This window comes from Chinchilla lanigera, unplaced genomic scaffold, assembly GCF_000276665.1.
Source record: "Chinchilla lanigera isolate Chin_1 unplaced genomic scaffold, ChiLan1.0 scaffold00075, whole genome shotgun sequence".
In the NCBI taxonomy this organism is placed as follows: Eukaryota; Metazoa; Chordata; class Mammalia; order Rodentia; family Chinchillidae; genus Chinchilla; species Chinchilla lanigera.
Genome location: NW_004955476.1, coordinates 779029 through 804066, shown reverse-complemented (window position 1 = coordinate 804066; position 25038 = coordinate 779029). Strand labels below are relative to the sequence as shown.

The 25038-nt window shown below is 44.8% G+C and overlaps 1 protein-coding gene and 1 long non-coding RNA gene across 6 annotated transcripts in view; one reads left to right on the top strand and one right to left on the bottom strand.

Moving 5' to 3' along the window:
* The window catches only part of Nav2 (neuron navigator 2), a 382236-nt gene that overhangs the window by 192384 nt on the left and 164814 nt on the right, over nt 1–25038 (bottom strand). For all 5 annotated transcript variants that reach the window (XM_013502962.1, XM_005401717.2, XM_005401718.2 and 2 more), the window contains one exon: nt 21837–22003. In XM_013502962.1, coding sequence (XP_013358416.1) covers nt 21837–22003 — 167 coding nt within the window. The remainder of the gene's footprint in view (nt 1–21836; nt 22004–25038) is intronic.
* LOC106146381 lies at nt 7194–10062 on the top strand. Its single transcript, XR_001230797.1, has 3 exons — nt 7194–7770; nt 8205–8305; nt 8568–10062. It is a non-coding gene; the product is annotated as an uncharacterized LOC106146381 (long non-coding RNA).

Sequence of the window (25038 nt, the reverse complement as noted above, 5' to 3'; positions counted from 1 at the left end):
CCTTGAAAGCATGGAGGGCAGTATACAGTTGGCACGCAATAGGTGTGCACTAAGGAAAGTGCAGGATTAGCACACCAATGGTGAGCGCCGACTTTAAGATGAATCTCTATGGGGCTGCTGGGGACTGGACCCAGGGTCTCGTGCCTGCACCAATGAGCCATACCTCCCACAGTATTTCTTTTTTTAATCAAATGAGTTATTAAATGAAGGCAGTCCGCTACTAGGCTTTGGAAGCAGAGGTATTTTTTATATTAGAGATTGAACTCATGGTCTTTGCAATGCATTATATTCCCAGCCCATTATTTACTTTTTTTTTTTTTTTTTTTTTTTTGGTACCAGGAACCGAACTCACGATCTTGCCAGGCAGGCACTTTGCCGCTGAGCTAAATCCCCAGCCCCCATTATTTACTATTTTTATTTTGAGATGGATCTCATCAAGTCACTATGTTGCAGAGGCTGGTCTTGAACTTGCAATTTTCTTGACTCATCCTCTAGAGTGCTGGGATTCCAGATCTGTGCCACCAGGCCCAGCTGAAAGCCAATATGATTTTTTACAGCTGGTACCAGAGCTCCTCCTAGAAGCTTATTGGATAGGCCACCCTGAGCGTGGAAAAGGAAGTTCTGGGCGTATGGTTGGGAAGGAGACAAGAGAACAGTGAGAAGTTCTGGGCGTTAGAACCAAAGGAAGAAGGGAGAGGGGAGGAGAGGGGTGGCTGAACAAGATACACCCAATAATAATTGTTAAGCTGTCTATACTACAATAGAGTCACAAACTTGTTCAGAAGTAGTTGGCAATACCCAAGGCTTTGTGTCACTCTTTGGAGACGAGAATGAGTCAGGACAGATCCAGTGGGTGAGAGAGAAATATTGCTCATAAGATGAAGATACATGGTCTACAAGTTCAAGGTCAGCAAACCAGGAACTAGGAACAGAAAATGGCTAATCGTAATGTAACCCCATCCTCCTCTCAGCAAATACACATAGGCAAAACAAAATGCTGTTAGAAAGTAGAAAGATTAGGAAGGTGGCTCCCATGCCTCACTTGGAGAAACTGGAATTTTAAAGCATTATGGCAGAGCTGGGCTGGCCCGTGTGAAATCAACGACTCTCTGAGATAACACGGAAACAAAGTTCAGATTGATAGTATCTGCCTTTCTGTGTGGTGTAAAGACCCTCGCCTGGCAGATTGCAGCCTACCAACAGGCATCAACAGGCTGCAAACAATTGGTTCTCAAGAGCTGGGATAAGCTGGATCCCACACAGCACAGGTTCGAAGAATGCACAGCGATCTAGGTTCAAGGCAGTTTCCATGGATTAAGTCTTGTTTTGGCTCTGCCTGGAAAAGATTTTGTCCGGAGTTATAGTAGCTTCACAAACTGTGATTCAAGGTGGATGCCCCCATCGGCTAACCAGGCATCCTATGATCAAAGCGTACAGAACAGAGAATCAGCACTCACGGTTAGTTAGTGTGATGTACGGTCAGGCCCAGTGGGCACAGTTACTGCTCGAGGTCCCTCTTTCCACTAGTCAGGCCAGGGCTGCCTCCTAGTCTTACCCTCCGAGCCAAGGTACAGCGTGCCCTTGGCTTGCGAATGAACAGGGGCACACATGGGTACCACTGGCTGAGCTCCACAGCTAGCGTGCAACATGCAGACCTTCAGACTCTGCATGAACGGGAGAGCTCTGACGTGGGAAGGTGTGCACTTCTGAAAGCCAGCCAGGGACCTGCTGACAGGAGAAGATCCCACAGAGGTGACTGGCAGGGAGGGGCCAAGCAGATTCACTTTTACAGGAGAACCCCAAGGATGCTGTGAGTAGAAGCGGTGGGCTGATGGGCTATTCCTGAGGGGAAAGATCCCCACTCCCCATGTTAATCAGCAGGAAATAGGAGGGGCAGACAGAGGCCTTTTTATGTTCTTAATAAAGGCCTAAACACAAAAATACACAATGTACCGGGCCATGTCTCCCTTTCATTGAAAACAAGCTCCAATTAGGCATCCTAAATGTTTTTCAAATGATTTCTGGCCTGGCTATGTTACACAAAACAGGGCCGAGTGATTCAAACCTGCTGTCAATACAGAGGAGAGGAAAGAAAAATGCCAGCTATTCTGCAGCTGTCCAGCCAAACACTGGTGGAGCTGCTTTCAGGACAATCCGGCTGCACAGACACAAGCCAAACTCCCCAAGCAGGAGTTAAACCAAATAAACCCGCGGGTATCACTTTAGGAGGGGATTCTTAAAATAGCAGCCAGGAATGCACGGGTTCTTTTGGACAACTCAGATTCCATGCCTGTCCCTGACTTCAGTAAAACTATGCACTGAAAGTCTCTACTTTATCTAGTTTCTCTCTCAGCTGCCAGGAAGTTTCCCGCCCATGGAAGCAAGACAGTAAACAAACATGCAGCGAGCGAAACACGTACAGGGATGTTCCTTGCAGGGGTGGCTGGGAATAACCAACACTGTGGGCCCCTAGGAAATTTATTACTAGGTTAGAAGAAATATGCCCACAAGGACAAGGTCCCAAGGGTGGGCTTCCAAGGGTGAGGTTCTCAAGGACAGCCTTGCTGTGCATGGTGATGGATGACTGTAATTCCAGCTACTTGGGGAGGTTGAGGCAGATAGACTATAAGTTCAAAGCTAGCCTGGGCAATTTAGTGAGACCCTATCTCAAAATAAAAAAGGGTAGGGATATAGCTCTGTGCTCCCTGTGTTTAATCCCCAGCAAAACACACACACACACACACACACTCACACCCATCTTTATGGCTATGGTCACTTCCAGTAGATCTAAGGGACATATTCATTCATCTTGTGAAAGTCTGTCTGCTCTAGGTTACAGGGACACAAACGTCAGGAGACAGATCTTATGGGGATACATAAGGCTTCAAGCATTCTGTAACACTACATGTGAGTGACTTTTTCTTTTTTAAAAATTATTTAACATTTAGCAAACAGCAGCGCAGACACCAAAGTCCAAGTGTGTTTACGTGGAATCCAAACATTTGCTCAGAGCCATGGTATCTGAAAGCAGAGTAATCTTCAAGAGACACAGAAACATACAAGAATTTTTTGCACTTATTCTTCGAGTGAAGAGTCAAGAACTCACCAAGAGTCCAGATGCAAATTCCATTTCCATTTTTCCTATTTCAAAATGCTGGCTCTAGCTCTTCTCGCTTTTGACAGTTCACTAATCTTTGTTTAATGAGATGAAGAACTTACTACCAAACATGGACATTTTACTTAAAAATTAGAATGTAACCCTGCAAAGAAGTTAGTCCCAATCTGAACTAGGGGAAATTCAATGATGGAATCCCTGCGGGCTACCACCTTCGACTAGAATCGCCACAGCGGCCATGGAAGCCACAACTGGTGCCTTTTGCTAAGACCTTAAAACTTACTGGGATGTAGCTGGCCTGGGAGTTCATGGTGCAGAGCTCTGTCAGGTTCCTGTGTCCACAAACATGTCCTGGGATCAAGATGCGGTCTCCCCTCTGCTGTAAGCCACATGAGCCATGCTCTGTGGGCGGAGCTTGGCAAGTCCCTCCACCTTGGTGTCGCCCTGCTCCCTGGGCTGTGGACATTCACAACCCTCTGAAATTGATTTCTGTGCTGAGTGATCTGTGTGGGCATAGGAGGTCATCCACCATCCGAGGAGGTTTGAAGGTGATAGAGAGTTTTCAGGGAGGTGACTGGAAAACCTGGGTTTTAATCTCCCTTTGGCCATTGTCTCCTTAATTCTTCCAAACAGCATTTATTGAAAACACAGGCACGCTCTGAGAACTCAGAGTCAGGCACCAGTCTGCTGGGCAGAAGTAGGAAGTCATCACATTGCTTCAGACAGATGCATGCAGGTGTATACAGACTCGATTTCATGTCCTTGCTATCCTATGCCCCTTCTGGCCATTTGGTTTCTGGACCTGCTGCACCTTTGTCCAGAATACTCCTTCCTACTTCCACATATATCTTTGATCTAGACGTCACTTCTTCCTGGATCTGCCTTGACTCCTCCCCCTTGAGGATTAGATTGGATTCTGTTTCCAGAGCATCTTACAGACACTCATCATAGGATACTGCATGTAGCTATGTCCCTCCCGAGACCATAAGCCCTTTACAGCAGCAGCTGTCTCCAGCTCGGTGTGCCATGTCCTGTCTCCCTGTTCGAAGCACAGCGAGTACCTGGCGCCCACTGAGGTTTCAGGGATCACAGTGTCAACAGAGTTGAATACAGACACCTCCAACTCACAACTATCTTCTGATCCCTCACCCTTACCCTTAAGGAAATCAAGACCAAAAAGATGTGTTGGTAAAATAATAAAACTGGGAAAACCAATGAGATGGGGATTAAGCTCTGCCTTATACAAGAGCACGCAGTGGGGAAACTGGTAACACCTATCACAAAAATGAATTCGCAGGATCATGCTCTTGGGTTGGGGTGTAGCTCAGTTGTGCAGTCCATGCCTATCATGGCAAAGCCCTGGAACAGATCTCTAGCACCACACTAATAAAAAAAAATGAAGTCACAATCGTTTTAACATGTGGTGTTTATGTTCTAACATGTTGATATATCAGAAAACACTCTTGTGTAGATTTAGAGTGACTCTGTTCAGTTCCAGGAAATCTACATGCTTCCTATAAGTCTAACCCCAACAACAGAGGTGTTTTAGGGACTTTGCTTACATAGTCTCATTTAATCTCCTTTGTCAAAACCCAGTAATTAGAAAAAAAAAGGAAAACACGGAGCCCTTCAGCTCATGTAAAGTTATTATGAGACCAGCACTTCTAACATCTACCACTGACACACAAAAGGCTTCCCGACAGGAAGGAAAGGAGGAGGAAGTGGAGGCTGGTAAGTGGTGCATCCTTGATGCCACCAATTTGCAATCTTCTATTTTCAAAAAAGATCATGGGAGAAGCAGGAGAAGAAGACCAGCTGAAGCTTCCTCCTGAAGAAACCTGCTAGAGAGATTCCACAGGACCTCTGGCCACAGCCTACAAAAGACTCAGGGCATTTCACAGCTGGAGAGCTCCTCCAGTCTCCATGGAATCTCCACTGACCACCAAACGTTACCATCTGTGTTCCTGGGGATCAAAGACGAAAGACAACTGTCTCAGCCCTCGCACACCCCTAGGCCAGTCCAAAGCTGTGCTGCAGCTCCTAAGGGAATGATCTACTCAAGGATCACTTGCAGCTCAGGTGTTCCTGACAAGGGCAGTTTCTGCACCTGGAAAGAGGGTGCTCCGGGGACCATCCCGCTTGCACTGGATTGATGTGAAATGTTCTCTGTTCTCATCATCAAGGAGAAACAGAGGCCTAGGAAGAAGGTATTTAACTACTAACAATGGTGGGCAAGGGAAGAGCTGCGGCCAGAACATATTCTTGACAACTGAATGAACAAGAAGCTTTTTTCCTTTTTCTTTTCCTTTTTCCTTTTTTTTTCAGTATTGAGTATTGAACCTAGGGCCTTCCCACTGAGCTACATCTCCAGGCCTTTTCAAATTTTTTGCTTATTTGTTTACTTAGAGAGAGGGCCATACTGGGCTCAAACTTTTGATCTTCCTGTCTCAGCCTCCCAGTGTGCTAGAATTACTTGAACGCACCACTGCGCCCAGCTTAGCGGAGGATTTTCTAGCTACTCCATGAACTGTTTTTTTTTTTTGGTATTGGGAATCAAACTCATGATCTCAGTCTTGCCTGGCAAGTGCTTATGCTGCTGAGCTACATCCCCGGCCCATCCACGAACTGTTACTAGGAGCTGCACTGTCAAATCCTGGAGCTGCTGGCCATCTGGCACCATTTAAGAAAACTAAACTTTTGGCCACTACAATTTTAGTTTCCTCTACAGGACCTTCATTTCAGGTGCATATCATGGCAGCCTTGGGCGAGGACGTCGCCACCACCACTCAAAGCTCAGGAGGAACAATGTGGTCTTGAGAATGCAAAGCCTCCATGACTGATCACAGCCAGACCAGCTTCTTGAAACAGCTGCTCCTCCCGGTGGTGGGAGCCACCTGTGGCAGATGGGGAGCAGCATGAGGGGGGCGAGAGAGTGATCAGGGGCCAAGAAGAGCCCTGAGCCTGCTCTCCACCTACCTCCGTGCAGCTCCCAGTGTCTTCAGCATGCCCGACCTGCCTCAGACCTTTGAGGCTCTGTGCTTAGTTTAGCTCATCCAAAAGGCGCCTGCACCAAAGCCTCTGGAAGGACTTGAAGGAAATCTCCAACCTCCACCTTGGCTGTGGGATGATTTCTCAGGCAGTTCATGCCAGCAGATTGCCAGGAGAGGATCTTAGGGACTGTGTAATGAGACCAAACAGTTTCTGGCCAACGGTGGCCATTGTGGTTGCCAAGAAACAACCACTAATGCTGACCAATTCCCCGTGGCCAGAGGCGGGGCATCTCATCCCCATTGGACAGAAGTGAGTCAGAACCAGTCTGGAGACACTTTGATTCCAGGAACGGGGCAGTAGTTTGCTTCAAAGTATGTGTCTGGATGTATTAAGATGATCAGAGAGCCCAGACTAAAGGATGACAAAAAAACCAAAAGGGAGAATAAAATCACATTCAGAAAAAGATCATTTGCCAATCAAAAAGCCCCTGTATTCTCCACCACTGTGGAAATATCATCAGTTACGATCTTTTCAAGTTGTTTTGGGGGAAGATAATTAAATTGACTAATTTCCTCTTATTTAAAACTCAGCTGAAAGATATATTTTCTTTCATCTACTTTAGCCAATTTCTATAAAAAACAAAATGGTTGCTTGCTCCAGTCAATACTTTTGTCTCAAATTCCCTCTCTCCCAGTGACTGGAAGAAGGGTAATTTCATGAATCAATAGGTCACATTTCTTAGATACCGAGAGCAAAAGATAACCAGATAGATATTTATCAAGCTAGGACAGGTATTCATTTGCTAGAAATGTCATTTGGGTGAAGGTGACTTTGTGTTTCTTGGTCCTCTCATCTACAAAATTGCTCCTCAGTATGGTTTATCCAAGACATGAAGCTAAACAAGGAGCAGGGGTCACAATGGGGAGCAGACCATGTAGAGCTGGACTCTGGGCTTCCCAGTTCAGCTGCAGTGGTCACTTTGTCACTTGTAGAAATCTGTCACTCAGATTTCTGAGTTTTTGTGCTCTCAGATTCATTGATTTGACTAATGCTGTGCACAAAATTCATGAGTAGCATCTCATGTATATCTCATGATATGCGTATGTGGTTGGTGCTATTCTTTCTTGCTTCTATTTTAGAGCTAAGGTACTTGAAGATCAGCAGTGCTGAGTGACTCACAGTCACGCTGCCATCAAGTGGAGCTGCTGGGACCAGGTCCCAGGTGTCCTAAACCCGAGTCAGACTTCAGACGACTAATGCCTGCCAGTCGGTGTTGAAAAGCTAGCAGAGTCATGCAGGCGATGAAGACCAAGATCAAAGTGCTGGAGAACAAACTTAAGCAGAGCTGGCCCTGTTTGCAAAGTAACACTTTCACAGGCAGTTTTGCTCCCTTGCTGGCCTGCTGGCTTCTGCCCCTCAGAGAGACCTTCTGCAGGACTTAGATAATCAAAGGTGCTGTGGCCACTCCACACTTGCAGGAAACTCTAAGGATGTCTGGTTATGAGGCTACAGTGAAAATAGACTTCTCGTATGCTGACAAATGAAACCAGCCCATTAATACATATTTACTGTGCCCCACTTGCTTTTCAATGTGACTTTGAACCTTGTCCACAACGTCATGAATGTGGGAACGCCAGGGCCCAGCTTTGGCCAACAGAATGAAGGTGAGAACTGATGATCCTTTTCAGAGGATGGACCTCAAGAGGTCTTGCACACTTTGACCCTTTGTCCTAGAGCTCACCACCACTGTAAAATCAGCCTGGACCAGCCTGTTAGAAGAAAGACCATGCAGAGAAAGCTGTCTTGTCACAGCTGAGCCATACCAGATAAATCAGTGTCCAGTCAACCCACCAGAGGATCACAGAGGCATGCACAGGCCCAGTTGAGTTCACCCAAGCCTGGTCACCTCAGCAGAACTGTCCCATCAATCTGTAGGTTTGTGAGAAGCAATATGTGGCTATTACTTGAAACCACTGATTTTTAGGGCTGGAGAGAAAGGAATGGTAAATCATAATTTGTTTCACCAAACTTATCAAGGCTGGAGAGTCCAGAAAAAGGCTATTTTCCATAAGCATCACTGTTACTTTCTATTTCTTAGGCAATGGCAGGTTTGAAGAAGCTCCAAACACTACTACTGTTGGAGGATTTGTGACTGAAATGGCTTAGATCTTAACTAAAGAAGCAACCACGTGGAGTCAGGTAACCTGGTTCGGAGATTGTGATTATTAATTGTCATGTCACCTGGACTTGGAAGAACCACCTAGATTAGTAAGCCTTGGGCGTCTCTGTGTATGACTGACACATAGGCTGCAAATTGAGCAGCACAGACCCACCCTGGATGAGGGTGACACCAACTGATAGGCTTATAGTTTGAGTAAGGTAAAAAGGGAAAGATGGAAGAAATCTTTTTTCTTTGGAGGAGCTCTGGTCTTCACCACTGCTCATGGACATTTGTCTCCAGTTTCTTCAGGCTCCAGGGCACTCTTAAACCTCCCAATGCGGACCCTGAGGCTTTCCAGCGTGGACTCACACTTGACTCTTCAGTGAGCTCCAGGCTTTCAACGGCATCCTCTAGCTCTTCAGTGACCAGATGGCCATTTTGCAATCTTCCATCCTGCTCATCTGGCTGGTAAATCCTTTATATAATCATGTATATAATTAAATGTTTCTCCAGTGAACCCTAACTGAGCCAGATTTGGGTACAAGAAGCAGAGTGTTTGCTGTGATACTGTCTGACCATGTTGTTCTGAAGCCTTCAAAACTGCACGATGGGAGGAGTCTGGGGAGATCTGGAGAAGCCAGCTGGAGAAGCAAGCCTAGAATGCTATGAACTGAGCTTGATGGGACATTCTGGTCAGAGTGCAGAATACCAAAATGCTGATGAGAAGGAAGATGTTAAAGACTGGGCTCAGGAGGTTTCAGTTGGAAACAAAGACTCTACTGGCAGTTGGGCTCAAGGCCATGTGTGTTATGCTCTGATAGAAAATTTGCCTGTAATTTGCTCATGTCCTGAGACTTTGTGGGAGACTTGAGATTAAGGATGATGGGCTAATTAATGTGGTGGAGGAAATTTCAAGGCAGCCCAAAATTGGGCTGTGGCATGGGTGTTGTTGATAGCTTTTAGCTAGCTCGATATAGAGAATCAAGAGCAAATGGTACAGCTGAGTAATATTAAAAGTTTTAAATTTCACCATAAAGGAAGCTCCTGTAAAGTCGGGGCTTGCAAAGTTAAAGCAGAAGAGAGCTTGGTTGCTGAAAAGACTGGTTTAGCATTAAAAAGAAGCCAAGTACTTTGTGTCAGGACAATAGGAAAGATGCCTTGAGGTCATCTGGGAAAACATTAAGATTGGGCACTTTGGCTTGCAAAAATAAAAACTTTGAGAAGACAGCTCCAAGGCACTCTGCGGAAGAAGAGCAGCCTAGGGAACTGATTCTCCAGGATTCAAGTCACTGCATGCAAGCATCCAGGTGCTCAGAGGCCTCTGCATCCATGATGCAAAAAGGCCCAGCTACTGCTTAAGTTTCAAGAAGATCTTGGCATCATCCACTTGGTGCAGGTTTTACAGGCATGCAGAATGCCAGACTTCTGACATCATTGAGGTTTCCAACCAGGATGCAGAAGAAGGCCTGGGAGACCAGGCAGTGAGTTCATGCGAGGGAAGAGTATGGAGTGGTGAGGGTGAAGTCAAAAGTGTAGCTCAGAATCCAGAAAGTTGGAGGTGCCTGGTAGGTGAAACATCTGAGGAAATCTGTGAGCAAAGCCAGCCCAAGAAGAGCCATGAGACCTACAACTACCAGCAATGTCATCAGAGCAGGTCTACCCAAGGTGCTCGGAGCTTATATCTTACCACATCTTGTTCCAAGTGATGGACAAAGAGCCAGAGGATTTAATGTTTGCCCTAGTTCATTTCGGCCTTGCTTTAGTCTCATTGGTTTCTATTCCCCCATTTCACCCTACTGGAATGGGAAAGTTTACCCTGTGCCATTGTATGTCGGCAGCTAAGAGTTTGCCTTAAGTCTCAGTGGAGACTTTGGACTTGGACTTTTTAGCCTTGCTGAAACTGGTAGGACTTTGGCAACTCTTAGAGAAGGACTAAATGCATTTTGCGTGAAGGGATATACATGAATCTTTTGGGAGCCAGGGGCAGAACATGATGGTTTATATCTAGATGTCCCTCCAAACTCTTACGCATTCAAAGAAGGGACTTGTGGAAAGTGACTCGATTATGTAGGTACTACAACTGGTGTGGTCTGGGGAGGTGGGCTGTGGTCAGGAGATACAGGTTGTTGAAGGCATGGTTTAATAGGGTGTATCTGCCTTCCCAGTTCCTCCCTTCACTCTCTCTGTTTCCTGGTCACCATAAGGTGAATAGCTTTTCCTCTGCCAGGCCCCTCTGCCATGCCACCCTGCCTTGGAGTCAGCTGACTATGGACTAAAATGTAAGTCAAATTAAACTTCTTCTTTAAGTTCGGGTGTTTGGGTGTTTGGGTGTTTTGTCCCAGTGATAAGAAAAGTGACAAGCAGATTTCTTGCCTGCCAGGTCCTACGTAGAGAAGTCATCTCCTTCTCTGGTACTTGCTAGTTGACTCCTAGCCAGATGAATTTAGTGAGGCAAAGTAATCCTGGCCCCCTACGAAGGTTAATGACTGAAATCCAGAGCCTCACTCCTGCATCACCCACAGAATGAGGGAGTCTCCAGGGTGAGAAACCTTTGGTAATAGAGCCCAGTTTCTTCCCTATAAGGTCTAAACAACTTGCTCTTTTACTATGGGTTGTCTCTGCTTTTCCTGAATGACTGCTGCCCCCTAAAGCATGTATGTGAAATAGGTTTCTGCACGGCTTGTCCCTGCCAGAAGACATTCTCCTTTGGTTCTAAAAGAGGGGAGGCAAATGAATCCAAGCATTAAATGGTTGAAACCACCCATGCATATATTCTCACTAAGTTGCCATGATTTGTTCTTCATAGCAGGGATCTTTGCCTGTGGAGCAAGAACTTGTCACGTTCAAGACAATTTATCCAAACCTAAGGAAAACACTGGTCCCACATACGTGAATGGGGAAAAAGAAGTCATCACAAACTATATACAAACATTAATGTGCAAAATTTCTTAATATGAAAATTAATTCTACAGTCTAAATAGCACCACTAAGAATAAAGTGCATTTTCAGAAAGAATGAATGCCTTTACTGCAACCAACCAAAGGTGGGGTTTGGGGAAATGTAGTAAACTGTGGAGGACTTGTGTGACATCAGTGTGACAGAGGAGACCTTTCTAGAGCCGCTAAACTTGTATGAGTTCTGTTCTTTGCCCGGCATGATCAAATCCTAGGTTTATAAGGAAACATACATAGAGAGTATCTACTCTAATTTGCCTGCTAATATCAGAAAGTTCATCTGTAGCAGCCCCAGTAAGCAAAAATTGAGCCTGTTTGAATATCTCTGAGGTCAGGGAACTCACTATTCCCAAGAGATCTTGTTCAGCTATTAGAAGACAAATGAGAAAGTTCTTTTGTTTTTCCCTAGTATGGAGCCAAAATCTGCTTTCCTATAATTTTTCAGTCCTGCTGTCTGTGGCCATAGAGAGAAGAAAATGCTAGCCCGACATATAGAGCTTGATTTCTACAAGGAGGATGATTCCCCATGAAACCATTTTCTAAGATATCCTTTTTTTTTTTTTCCCAGTACCAGGAATTGAACTCATGACCTTGCGCTTGCCAGGCAGGTGCTGTGCCGCTGAGCTAAATCCCCAGCCCTGATATCCTTTGATCTTAACCATGTAGGAAAATGGGTAAACTGAGGAAAAGGGACTCTTGTAGGCTTTGTGGGTCCCACCACAATGAGGTTCCATCTAATCAGAAAAAGTAAACTCACTCCCAGTTGTTAGCTGTTTGTGTAGGAGCAGTTATCATGACATGTAATGGTAATATTCACATATTTTTTACTATCTGTCTTTTCCACAGGGTTGTGAGTCCTATGAGAGCAGGGACCATTACCTGTTTCCTCACCTCTGTTTATTTAATGGCTGGCATGATGTGTGACATACGCAAGGCACCCAATCGATGGTGGTAGGTATGTGTAAGCACATGATGGGCTGAATTCTAAGTACATGAGTGTATAAAGAAGAAAACAAGGAAACATTTCTTCCATACAGTATAGTATGGCTTGGACTCATTTGCCTCTTAAAAATGAAGCCAAACCTAGCATAACGTTCTCAGAGCACAAATCAATGAGTGCCTTGGAAATCCTTTTCCTTAGAGCTAACTCTGATCCCCAGCTCCACTAGCTGGCTGCCCCCCAACATGAGCAAGGGGGGCACGGCCCTGTGAAGACCCAGATTAGCTCAGGCCTGCCGTCAGCTCCTCACCGCTCAAGGGAAAGTTTTTCCACCAGGCCACATGAATCCGATCACACCCACATTGTGGGTTTTCTCCAGTCTCCATTCATCCTCCCAAATTGAGGAAACAAATGTGGGGAGGCCCTGTGTGTAAGAGAACGTGGAGACAATCTGCAAGTCATTACCTCTCCACCAGCGTGAGGAGACACAATGCCAATGCAAAGCCTGGACAGCAGGGGGCAGCAGAAATTCACTTTTCTCGTGCCGAAGGTCTTATTTTGTCTTCCCAATTTTGCTTTCCCCAAAGAAGTTACTATAGGTCACTGATCTCCCGCTCCAGTTTTCATTTCAGAAAAAGGCTGCCATGCTTCCATCACAGCAAAGGTTAGAAGAGCATCTGATGTCAAGAAGCCTTCTTTACTTGTGTTCTCATGAGAGAAACAGGCCATCCACCGATAGGCACAGCAGTGGGTATCTGCATTCGCCACAAACTTCAGGGAACTTTGCCAGTCACGAGAATCAGCATAGCCGCTGCTAAGGAACCATGGCAGGAGCTCGCAGGACACTAAGAATGTGACTTGTGTCCACGGTGCCCTGGCACTGATTCTGTACAGCCTGGCCATTCATCTACAGGGCATGATATCAGCAGATGGCCTGTGTGTCACTCTTCGCGTGAAGTAATCACAGTGTGACCCTTAGGAGACACATACTCTCAGTGCGATCTCTCAGCTGACAACTTCACCGAAAGCTGGTTCCCCGCACATGGGTTATGTGTCCACGTTCTTCCAAAGCACACGTGCTGCCCCAGCCCTGAAGGCAAGTGACAGTGAGGGGTGAGCGCCCTATCCGCTAGGCTCACTTCAGCTGAAGATGCTGTGTCCTCAACACAGAGAAGCTGCCACGTGTGTTCACAGCAACTCATCATGGGGTTGTTGTCATCGTATGAACATCAAGTTTTATATGTTGTAAGCTCTCTCATTCTAACCAGCTTTCTGTCCTTGCGTTTTGCATTGTGAGTCCAGAGTTTATATGCACACGGAAAAGTTAATTTCATTCATTCCAAAATGCATTGACCTCTTCAATGTTGATGAGCACTGTCCTCTAACTTTGGAGAAGAAAAATATTTGTTTAAGGAGAACATTTAAATAAATGGCTAAGATAAACTCTGACTGTGGATGACACTTGGATAAAAATAGCTACTAGGGCATCCAGACATGTAAATTCTTTCCCCTCCCAATGATCCTTGCAGTTAAATTGAATTCATAGATGTGTGACACTCTCCACATAACAGATGGGAGAGAAACGCTGTGATTTATCACCTGAAAATCAGATGAACATCAACTAGTCATTTTCTATTCTTGACATAAGACTAATCAAATAGATATTTCATCTTCCCAAATGATTTATGCCTTCCATCCTTTTCTCAACTTGTTCTTCCTGTTATAAAAAGCCATGTTTATCGTACTTTGGGGCAAGAATATATAGCAGAAACAGAAGCTTATATGCTGGCACTGAAACACATCCATATTTAGAGAAAAGCAAACATGGCTATGTCCTTTTTGTCTGTGATCAAAAGGATGGCTCTAGCACTTAAAGCGATTAGTTTGACACATTGGAGGGATTTGTGTATGTCCTTGGGAAGGTCTTCAGAACTACACAGTAGACCAGGAAAACGGCTTGAAAAGACACAGACTATACCAAGTACCGTGTCTTTCCCCTTGATGTTGGGCATTCGTGTAATGCCAGGGGTCAAGGACAAAAGCCGGGGTGTACGGCACATCACCCGGGCTCTTCTCAGTGCAGCTTTCACGGTGCCCACCCTTCCTCCAGACATAGCAGTGTTCTCCTCCACAGAGATGCCAAACCCTCCAAGCTCTGAGGAGAGAAACAGCCAAGCGCAGAAGGAGAGGATCCTCCTTCCATGGTAGGGTGAGCTGCCTTCTCCCTCCACACACCCCCCTTGATGTCCCTCTGCTTCCATACCTCGAGCTCCCTTTGAATATCTCCAGACTAACTATGGGACCAGTATCTATTTCCTTATTTTCTATTAGCTCAGAGGGAGGTAGACAGCAATGAAAGTTTTAAAAACAAACTATGATAAGAATGGAAAGCTTTTCAAGGTAACAGTACAAAACCGAAACAAGACATGAAGCCACAGGCCACTATGAGTTGCTAGCTCTGAGAATGAATTTAAATATGGGTAAGACAAAATGCACATGTAAATTTCAATGGCTTCCCATTTATTGATCTGCTACACACCAAGCATTAGCCTGAGTGTCTTGCTACATCTCCATTCGCCGTAGCAAGGTATTACCAAGTACTGCACTTGTAAGAACAGAAAGGCAAGAGAAGGCAGTGTTCCCATTCCACAGTAACCAGACCTGCTAGGACAAGGGTTCTCAAACTTCAGAACCGTAACAGTTATGTGAGCGAAAATCTAAACTTCTTGGGTCTAAATCAGAAGTCTGCTTTAGAAGGACTCAGTTTCTAAAGCCTGGGGATTTGTGTTTGTAGCAACAGGCTCAAGAGATGGCGGTCCATGAATTATACCTTGATAAGCAATGATCTAGAATCTGGAATCTTCCAAGGCTTCTTCAGATCATGGGATTTGAGTTCTGTGCTTCACATGGGACAGAGGGCTACCCATGTTGAATCTGTCCTCTCTTCCGTCACACAGGGGCAATGTTAGAGAAAATGTTACCACTTAACATTTCTTGGAGCAAGTGGTATGTATTTAGAGACTTCATGTATTCAGTCAGACACTCAGTAATTTGTTTAGAACAAACCATGGTGTGAAATGTAAACCAGAGAAACGAGCAGGGTTGTAGTGGTGGAGCTGCAAGGAAAAAAAGATGACATAGCCAGGAAGGCACAAAAGGATGTCCAGGAAGTGACATCACTTGCATTGATTTCCACTCCTGTCTTCAACTGCAGGAGTCATAGCCACTGCTGTTTCACTCATGAAAGGACATTGTCACCAGACAGCAAACCAGCTGACCAGACAGAAGCCCAAAAGCCCAGAATGTGGCAGTTATCTCATGCCATGCAAACAATACCAGTGTCAGAAAACTCCAGAGCCTATCAGGAAACAAGTCATCCTGTCACAGAAATGTCTATAACCAATAAAGAGGGTGTAAGGATAAATAATTTGGATTAGGCTAGGAAAACAAATTAGAAGGAGTGTTTTGCATTCAATTTCACTGGTGCTTGGGCAGCCTGTTGCTACTTCATAGATAAATGAACTGAATGTCTGGCAGATGTAGTGACTTGCTGTTGGAAAAGAATGAACAAAACCTGTTCTACCTCTGCGTGCCAGTGTGACCTTGGCTTAACCTTCCAACTCTGTTCCCTGGAAATCTGACAAAGATAGAAAGTCATTCTGTTACTAAGCAACCCTGCTCATGGTAAAAATGACCCTTGATTGTTAAACCACATCTGGACTGGGAAGAATCATAAATGTAGTGTAAATACCTGTTGGGGACACCATCATTTTGGGCTTCTTTGAGTACTATGATTACCAAGTGGGCCTAATCCTGGAGGAACCATAGAAGTCACCCATATGGAGCTGTTTCAAGGGACCTGGGCTTCTGTGCATGTGTGTAGCTTTTAAGTCAGTGATTTATGCACCCGACCTATGTAAGTGTTGCTCCTTCACACTTGGGCGTCCCTAAGTTTGGTGCCTTCCCACCCTTCCTTTTCAGCTAGCAAACCAGGTGGTCTAACTGGTCACTGAGTTCCATTTTCAGACAATCTCCTGCAGAATTTAACAATGCCAGCCTTGGTCCCAGAACTCTCCAAGCTGGTTCTCCAAGCCCTCTGCAAAGGATGAGTTTTGGACAGAAGATTATAGCACTAATTCTAGCTGATTTCTAAACACAGGTGATTACTGCCCCCTAGAAGACACCCACACTTTCCCCAGCCCAGCATCATGGCCTCAGGAGTAACCATGGAGGTCTGACTCCATCACAGAGGTGATCTTACATGTTACCCTGCACAGGCCACAAAGAGCATGAGTATAATACTGCATGAAACCCAACAGACGTGCTCTCCCCTTAACACCCAGGCGGGTGGACTAGAATGAGTCATTCTTCCCAGCCTTCCCTTCCTTTTCATTAAGTAAAAATCTAGGAGTAGAAATCAATGCAAATGATGTCACTTCTTGGATGTCCTCCCTCAGCCTTCCAGGTTATGTCATCTTTTTCCTTGCAACTCCAAGCATCTCTGTTATAGAACAGACGACCTCCACTCCTCTGCAAGCCGGGAGCCCCTGGGGAGCAGTGTCAGTCACTACAACCATGTGTTTGGAGAGGGACTGATGATGGGGAGTGCTACAGCCAACTTCCTGTTGGGAGGGAGGAGGTCTGGTTGAAGAGGCAGTCACTGAGGGCATGACCTGGGAGGGTTTATCTCAATGCCCCTGCTCCTCCCCGGACCTCTGTGCTTCCTGGATGCCATGCGGTAGGCAGCTCTCCCTTGCCACGCTGCTCTGCTTTGGAGCCAGCTGACTACGAAACATCAGCCAAAATAAACCTCTTCCTGTAAGCTGCAGGTGTCAGAGGTATTGTGTTCCAGCGACGAGGAAAGTAACTAAGACACAGCCCAGTGCTCTACCAATCACAGTGCTCCACAAATGGTCACAAAACGAAAGAAACAACGTGAAATGGGGCACTCCCATCACATTCTTTTCCGCATGGCTTACACCATTGGGTTAATTCCATGTGGTCCAACTGTAACTCTATGTCAGAATCCTAGTTAACAGCAGGACACACCCCGCTTTTCCAAAGTTCCAGCTCCTAATCCCTCACTCAGATAAATAACTTGCTTCAACACAACCAGGAAGTGACACATTTATAGAGATTCTTAATCGTGGCCTCAACGTGGCTGGGATCTGACAAAGTGCTGAAGGCTGTAAAACTCTGTCTCCAGCCGGCTCAGGCTCTTCTCTTCCAGCCATGACAGTCAGGACAAACAGCCAAGAGTGACAGAGAGAACAAAGACCAGAGGTGAGAACCCTCCAGCAACCACAGGGGTCCTCTCATTAGACAGAGCGCCCTAGCCACTGCAGACTGGAGACACCCTCGTGTGCCAAGGTGATTCAGTGGCAGAGGACCTCAGATTCACGGAGGAAACAAAGGCCACAGAAGTTGAGGATCTTGAGAGCGGAGGGCTTGATCTCAAACCCGTGTTTTTTGACTATAATAGCGCCACTGGTGGTCACTCACAGCAACATGTCAATGAAAAAGGCCAGTTTTCATCAAATGGTCTTGCTAGTTGAGCTTCTTAAAAGAATTCGCCTCATTTCAAACTGTGAGTATTTTTGCACAAGAGAGTGATAAAGGATGTATCAAGTATATATGGAAAGGAGTCCTTTCACACATCATTGACAGGGGTATAAAAAGGTACAGTATTTTGGGAGCAAAACTTGGAAGTATTAAAACAATTATAAAATGTGCACAAGCTGAGCAATTCCACAAAAATGATTATACACATGTAAAAAAGAAAAACACCCAAAAATTCTCATCTCAGTACTGTTTATAATAATGAAAATCTCTAAGCAATGTGTAAGTGGTTAAACAGATTAGAAAAATCTGTAAGAAAAATAAGAAAATAAAGAGAAAATAAGAAAAAAAATAAGAAAATAAGAAAAATAAGAAAAATCCATACAATGCAGCATTATACAAATATTACAAAAAGAGTAACATACATACAAATCAAAGAGATTGCTCATGATTTAGTGATTTTATTTAAATCACATTGATACTCTGATGTGTGTACATTTATAAAATTCCTGAAGAATTAAACAATAAAGCGCCTTAGAAGAGTGCCTGGCTTACAGTGAAGACTAGGGCAAATTTAACTATCAAAATGTGATAGTATTATATCTGTGAAAAAAACATAGGGGAGTTTAAGTGGTAAATTGTAAAAAATATGTATATATGGGTGAGTATACGTGGCTATTTGTAAGGTTTGGGATTGTGTAGGGTTCTTTGGGGTTTCTGAGATTGTTTTCTTTGTTTTTCATAGAAGGTCTTGCTATGTAGTCCAGGCTGTCCTTAAACTTGCTAAGTAGTCTAGACCGGGCTTGAATTTGTGATCCTTCTGCCTCGAACTCCTGAGTGGTAGCATCACAGGCATGCGTCACCACTCCTGCTTGGCTCTTTGCATTTTCATAAATTCTATGTCATTTGAATATTTTTAGCCAGGGAGTACAGTGTCTCACTTTCACTCACATTCCCATATCAGTTGATTGTTCGCGTAACCAGAACTGAATTCAGGGGTGACAGCAAGCAGATCTAAAGTCTAAACAGCTCTATAGGTTTTGGAAAGTTACCTGTTACAATGTTTTATCCTTCTTTATAGTTTTTAAAAATTGGGGCCCATTGTTAAAATATTTTTGCCCTTCATTGACTGAATAACAAATTTCCCATTTAACTTAATGGCACGATTAGATAGATTCCAGAGAAGAAAGTTTGGGTCAGTGGTTCACACGATAAAGTCCCCAAACTCCACGTTACACCAGGGAGTCACCCTGAGGACAGTATGCTAAGTGAAACAAGCCAACCCAGAGGAGACAAAGACTCCAGGACTTCGCTTAGGAAGTGTTCACCTGAGGCTTGGGGAAGGGGTGTGCAGTGGTTATTAAAGTGCAGAGGTTCAATTTTGCAGGATGAAAAGCTTCCGGATATTAACTGCACAACACAGTAAATGAACTTAACATTATGAAGTTGCATGCTCAAAAACAAGTAAGAGGCTTAATTTTATTCTCTGTATATTTCACCCCATTTCTTTCTTCAGTACTGGGAATTGAACTCAGGGCCTTGGCTCTGAAATGCACCTCCCCCGCCCAATCCTTTCTATAGTTGTTTATTTAGAGACAAGGTCTCACTGAGTTGCCCGGTAGCAATGCCAGTTCTTTTTATCACTGCAAGTCCTGACAGGAGTTTGCAAGCTGCACGGAGCTCAGGATACTCTCACACACCTTATCTCACTGAATCCGTGGAATGGATTTCTCAGAGGATAGGACAGAGCTTGGGTTCAAATCCTGGAACCAAACCTGGATGTGAATTCCAACACCTGACTCCTAGTTAGAACAAACTACTTCATCTCAATCAGCCTCATGGTGTCTATTGGTAACTCTGGGTTCCAATAGAGCCGAGGTGAGCATCATAGATCAGGAAAGAGGCAGGACTTCTTTTGCCTTTTTCTGATACCAGTCTTCCCGCAGGACATGGTCTCTGTGAGAGGCCACAGCCACAGTGCTCTAAGATGCCACATCGATCTCTGGCTGCCCAGCACCCAGATGGGAACCCACCCTGGCAAATGAATGGCTATCCCTGCCCTGGTGGGCAGCTCCTGGCTGGGTGCCTGAGCAGCCCTGTATCTGAGCCCTGAATCGCAGGATCCTGCCACACCTGCTCTGTCCACTAGGAATTTTCACTTTATTTTCTCAGTATTATAGATGTTGGTCTGACATCGATCCATCACATATTTTTATGACAGCTTCCCCCCAGGATTGTGGGACAAAGGTAGAGCAGTTCCCCCGGGAACAGGCCAAGCACAGCTTATGCCAAACACCTTCCAACTGTCCCCTCAAATGCTGCCCACCTGTGCGTCTCCTGCCACCCCTCCATGGCCATGGTTCCTGGCTCTTGTTTTCTAAAGAAAGTCAAACATGGAGCTTGGTTCTGGGACAAATATGTGGACTCCCAATGCAATGCTGCCTCTCTCTATCTCTACCTAAGCTTTCTTCACTGTAGTTTCATCCTTTGCAAAATAGGGATGAATGAGGCATAAATAGTATTCAAAATAAAAATTAGCTTTTACTCATTGATGTAAAAAACCTTTTCCATATATGTGTATACATGAGTACACTGCAAAAATTCTGGAAAGATTCAAATGGAATGGTTTATATTGGTACTTGCTAAGAAGCATACAAAAAACTTTTATTTCATATATATATATTGGCACCATTTTACAAACATGTATTATTTTTGAATCTCAGCTCATTTTTAAAAAGAATATATCTGGGTATGACGAAAAAATGAAAGGAGGAGAGGGAATGGAAGGAGAAAAAGGAGAAGAAAAGTAAAAGCCCTTTGTTTTTGCTTGAGGTTGGATCACAAAGCTTCTTTGCTGGGTTAAGCATCCAGGATATGCAGTTAGTGCTGGTTGCCATTTATATCTGTCGGCTGCCTTAAAATTCCCTTCATATTTTTGGGGGAAAGATACGGTGATTAGCAAACTTGCAATGGATCCCAGCTCCAGAGAGCCAAGTGACCTTGGTTGGAGGAGTGGGTGGGGGAGTTCTGAGCTCACGTGCAGCGGGAGGCCTGCCCAGGATCCTGGAGCACTTTAGGACAGCAGGGTAGCTTCCCTGGGTCTCAGGGGAACAGAGGGACAGCATCCAGCACGAGGGAAGCAAAGAGGCTTCCACCCCATCAAGTAGGAAATGCTTCCAGGAGACCTGGGTACATCCCTCAAGGACGTCTACACCACTTTGCCTGGCAGGCAGGAAGGAGTCTGCCTCTCACTGAAGAATCTTCTAAACTGCCTGTTTCCTCCAGTATTTTAAGATCTACAGGCTCATTCAAGCAAAGGTTGTTTTGCTGCCTTCTGTGCAGGACTTCCACGGAGTGTGGGAGTGGTAGTCACCTTTCTCTCTGTCCTAAAAGCTCAGAAGCATGGATAGTAAAAGTAGCATATGCTTTTATGGCAAAAGTTGCACCAGCACAACCAAAAGCAATGTGGTCTGCTGTCCGCATGTGGCCATAGTTATCACTTAGCCAAGCCACAGTTCTGGCTTTTTCAAGGGGTGAAAACTCTTCCCTTAGTTTTGATGGATGAAGAGCTTATCAACTCACAAAGGCCATATTCCGAGAAGCTTGCATTTCTGGAAAAACACCTAATGTAATGCAAATTCCAAGTGCTATGTTGCTTCTATCTGTAGACATGTGACCTATAAGCCCCCACTCAAACAAGTATTCTTTTTGTTTTTCTTTTTGCAGGCCCTGGGCTAATTCCTAGCATTGCAAAAAGGCTCAGGGCCTTTGTGCTGAACTACGTCCCCATCTCTTTTTAAATTCTGAGATAGGGTCTCACTAAGTTGCCCAGGTTTTCAACTTGTGGTCCTCCTGTCTCAGACTCTCAAGCTATGTGGTTATAATCTCACACCACTGTGCTAGGATACAAATAGTTATTCTTGCTGGCAACCCTGAACATCATAATATTTCCACCACTTTATTAGTGCCTTTAATAACAAAGTTCCACCAATCAAGCATAGACTTGTAACCCATTCGCATCTTTTTATTTGAAAGCTTGGTCTTGACCCCAACCTAATTCACCCAGTTCTGCTATAAAGAAAAGTGGTGTGAAGGATCCCCAAGAAGATGACTCACCTTTTTCGTGGCTATTTGGTGCTTGGGGTGGGGGCGGTGAGGTGACTGGTTTGGACTTGTCATAGTTGTTAAAGCTCTGGCTGCGCCGGTTGTTAGCAGTGGCTGACCCTCCCCGTGTTTTGGCCTCACTGCCTGCAGCGGATACCCTTGCCGTAGGACCTGGAAGTCTAAAATGGAAAAGCATTTAGGACAACACACTCAGTCTCAGGAAAAGGACAGCATATCAGCAGAAGGAATTGCAACCATGTAGGAGGTTTAAAAAACAAAGATAAAAACCATACTAGATATTGGGTTTATGGGGCCTTTCCAGTCAGAGGATTTGGCAGAACCACTATGAACATCTAGGCTAGTAATAATTCCAGCAAAGTCCAATAGCAAAATGTGCCTAGTATTCCTTTGAGCAAACACAGAAATTTTGAAGGAAAAAAAAATATGAATTAAAAATGCAAAGCTCATTTTTCTTTTCCTTGGAAGTATTTTTATTTTTCAGTAAGCTATATCATCTCTAATTCCATCAAGCATGGAACATAAAAGACTTAACCCTCAACTGTTTACGCTATGTATCCATGTTTTCTGGAGGCTGTAACCCAGGTATGTGCAGATCAAGAAAGGAACACAACTTATAATGTGGAAAAGGGGAATTTCTACCACACAGAACTCAAGACATCTGCAATGAAAACCTAAGGCTGAGTTACAAACCCTTGTCCAGACATAATTTTCTTTCAACACCTGACAACCTGTCTCCTTGGCATTGCTTTGAGGCAAAAGCCCAGATTCTCTGCACAACTAATGCATAAATTCATAGTTCTTTCTCTAAAAGCAGCAGGATTCAGTGAGCCCAAAGACAAACATACACTTTCCCTTTAAATAAAACACTTCATTTGGGGTGGTTGTGAAGATAAAGTCACCAGACTTGCTTGTTATACTTTTAAAGATATTATGGTTTATTTTCCAAAGAGTTAAGGGTAAGACTCCCAAAATCACAAGTATGGCCCAGGGATTTACTAAGCAGGCTGTTTCCAATAATTACAGTTGAAAGATGAATAAATGATGAAATAGTTATATCTTTTGAGTAAAACCCACTGAGCTGTGTTTAAAGGCAACTGGAACCTCAGCTGACCAGCGTTAGATCCAATGATAAGTCTGCATTTTCAACTCATAAAGCTTTCAGCCTTCTTCTCCCATGCAACTCTTGATCACCAAAGAAGCCTGCGGTCTGGAAGCATTTTAGATAGAAGCAAGCAATCACTTTAAATCGTTTCTTGTTGGCTGAGCAAGAAAGACGGTTGCAGAGTAAACAGAGACCATGAGCTGCTGTGAGAGGACTGTAAGATGTATCCAACAGAGAAGAAGCTGGCCCAACGCCCTGACCAGGAGCTGGGAGAGCTGGAGGTGGTCTGCTCTTCTCCTGTGGAAGGCAGCAAGGTCTTCAAGACATCATTTCCCAAGACAGTAGGATTTGGGCCTCTCTTCATTTGCCACATCTTGTTTGGAAACGATATTCACTCCATGACAGGAACAGAATTGGGTACAAAAAACCGTCAACGCCAGTGCCTGGGTGTGAGCCTAGATGTGTCTAGCACAGCTGGTTAGGGAGATCCAGCAAGGTGGTCTTAGTACATCCTGGTTCTGCTTCTGATGTAAAGAGTGTCCCACCATGTCCTTCAAGGCAGGGGTATCTGAGTGTCTCAGCCTGCAGCAGAGGTTGTGCAGGTCAGATATGGAGCTCCTTGATCTGAACTAATAAGCAGGCCATACCCTGTAGAATTCATTACGCCCACAGATAGTCCCAGAAAGACACTAAGGACAGGCTCTCAGAAGATGTACCAGCAGTGGGATTAAGTGGTACAGGGTAACATAGGGCACAGCATTCTGCTTCAGTGAGGAAACTTGCAAATATCAGGGAACTAAAAAGCAATGAGGAGGAAAAGGTGCACTCCTTCCAGAGTTGCTGGAGAGTGCCCATTGAGCTGGGCCTAGACTAGGTAACAGCAGATTTTTATGACAGTGCAGGGACTCTATAGAGGTAAGACATCCAAGCATAGGATGGGGCAGGAGCCAACCTGAACCAGGTAGGCAGGCTGGTTCTCCGAGAGGCAGTGTGGTCTAGTGCACAGCACATGGGCTTCTCCATCCACAAGACTTTGGACAATGTCATGACCTTTCTGAGAGTCACGCTCCTAAATTGTGATTTTGGAATAATAATAAACTACCTAGTGCAGTCTTTGTAAATTTGAAATGGGACTCAATATCTGTCGGAAGTAGTGGGCTCTGTTATTTCTCCTTATCATCCTCTCTGCGGAGCACACATCCATAAAGTTGCACACTGTGAAAGGAACATGTTGTGTACGAGACAGAATCAGAGCAGCAAGGAAACAATGGGTCTAACTCAAAGCATTAGAGAAAAGGGAGACAAAACTCAACAGCTGAGATCAACATTTTCAAAGAAGTAGGGCAGGCTTTATCAAGCTGGCTCTTCACCCAGCTAAAGAGAAACTACAGCCTCAGTAATAAAGTTCTTATACTTGGGGATTTCTGAGTTATCTGTAGGCCTCTCTCTGTCTTTCTGTCTCTCTCTCTGTGTCTCTATCTCTGTCTCTCTCTGTCTCACCCTCTCCATCTCACTCTCTCTCTGGAGTGAAATATTCTTGGTTTTGGATTAAGGAGATAATTTTGGGCTTCCCATGGTGGTCACGGCCAGACTTTCTTCAGTGACTGAGGGACCTAAGTGCTCCTTTGATGGGGGTGGCCCATCCTCCAAATGGCTGCAGGATTGTGCCACGTGTTCCGTGACATGAGTAAGGAATTCCTGAGGGCCTCGAAGGTCACTGATAAGTGGAAAACAGTGGAAACACAGTGAGCAAAAACCTCACATCAGCTCATGTCACTCACCACCATTGCCGCTATACCCGTCAGGACAGCTCTGTTAATCTTACCAAATTAGAAAACTTGGTGGAAACCAAGCAATTTCCTTGATATTTCACAGAGTTGATGTTGGTGTGGTCGTGTAAAACTCGGGTTCTGTTGTGAGTGCGCTTGGACTATTGCTGGCTCCAAAGTGAAGCCCCCCCCTCAATTCATCAGAAATGTTTAACAAAACCTACCTCACAAACAAAAGTCATCAATGAATGTATGGCGGGTGGGAAATAAGAACTCACCCAGGAAAGGACAAATAGTGATAAGGATTTAGGATTTCAAAGTC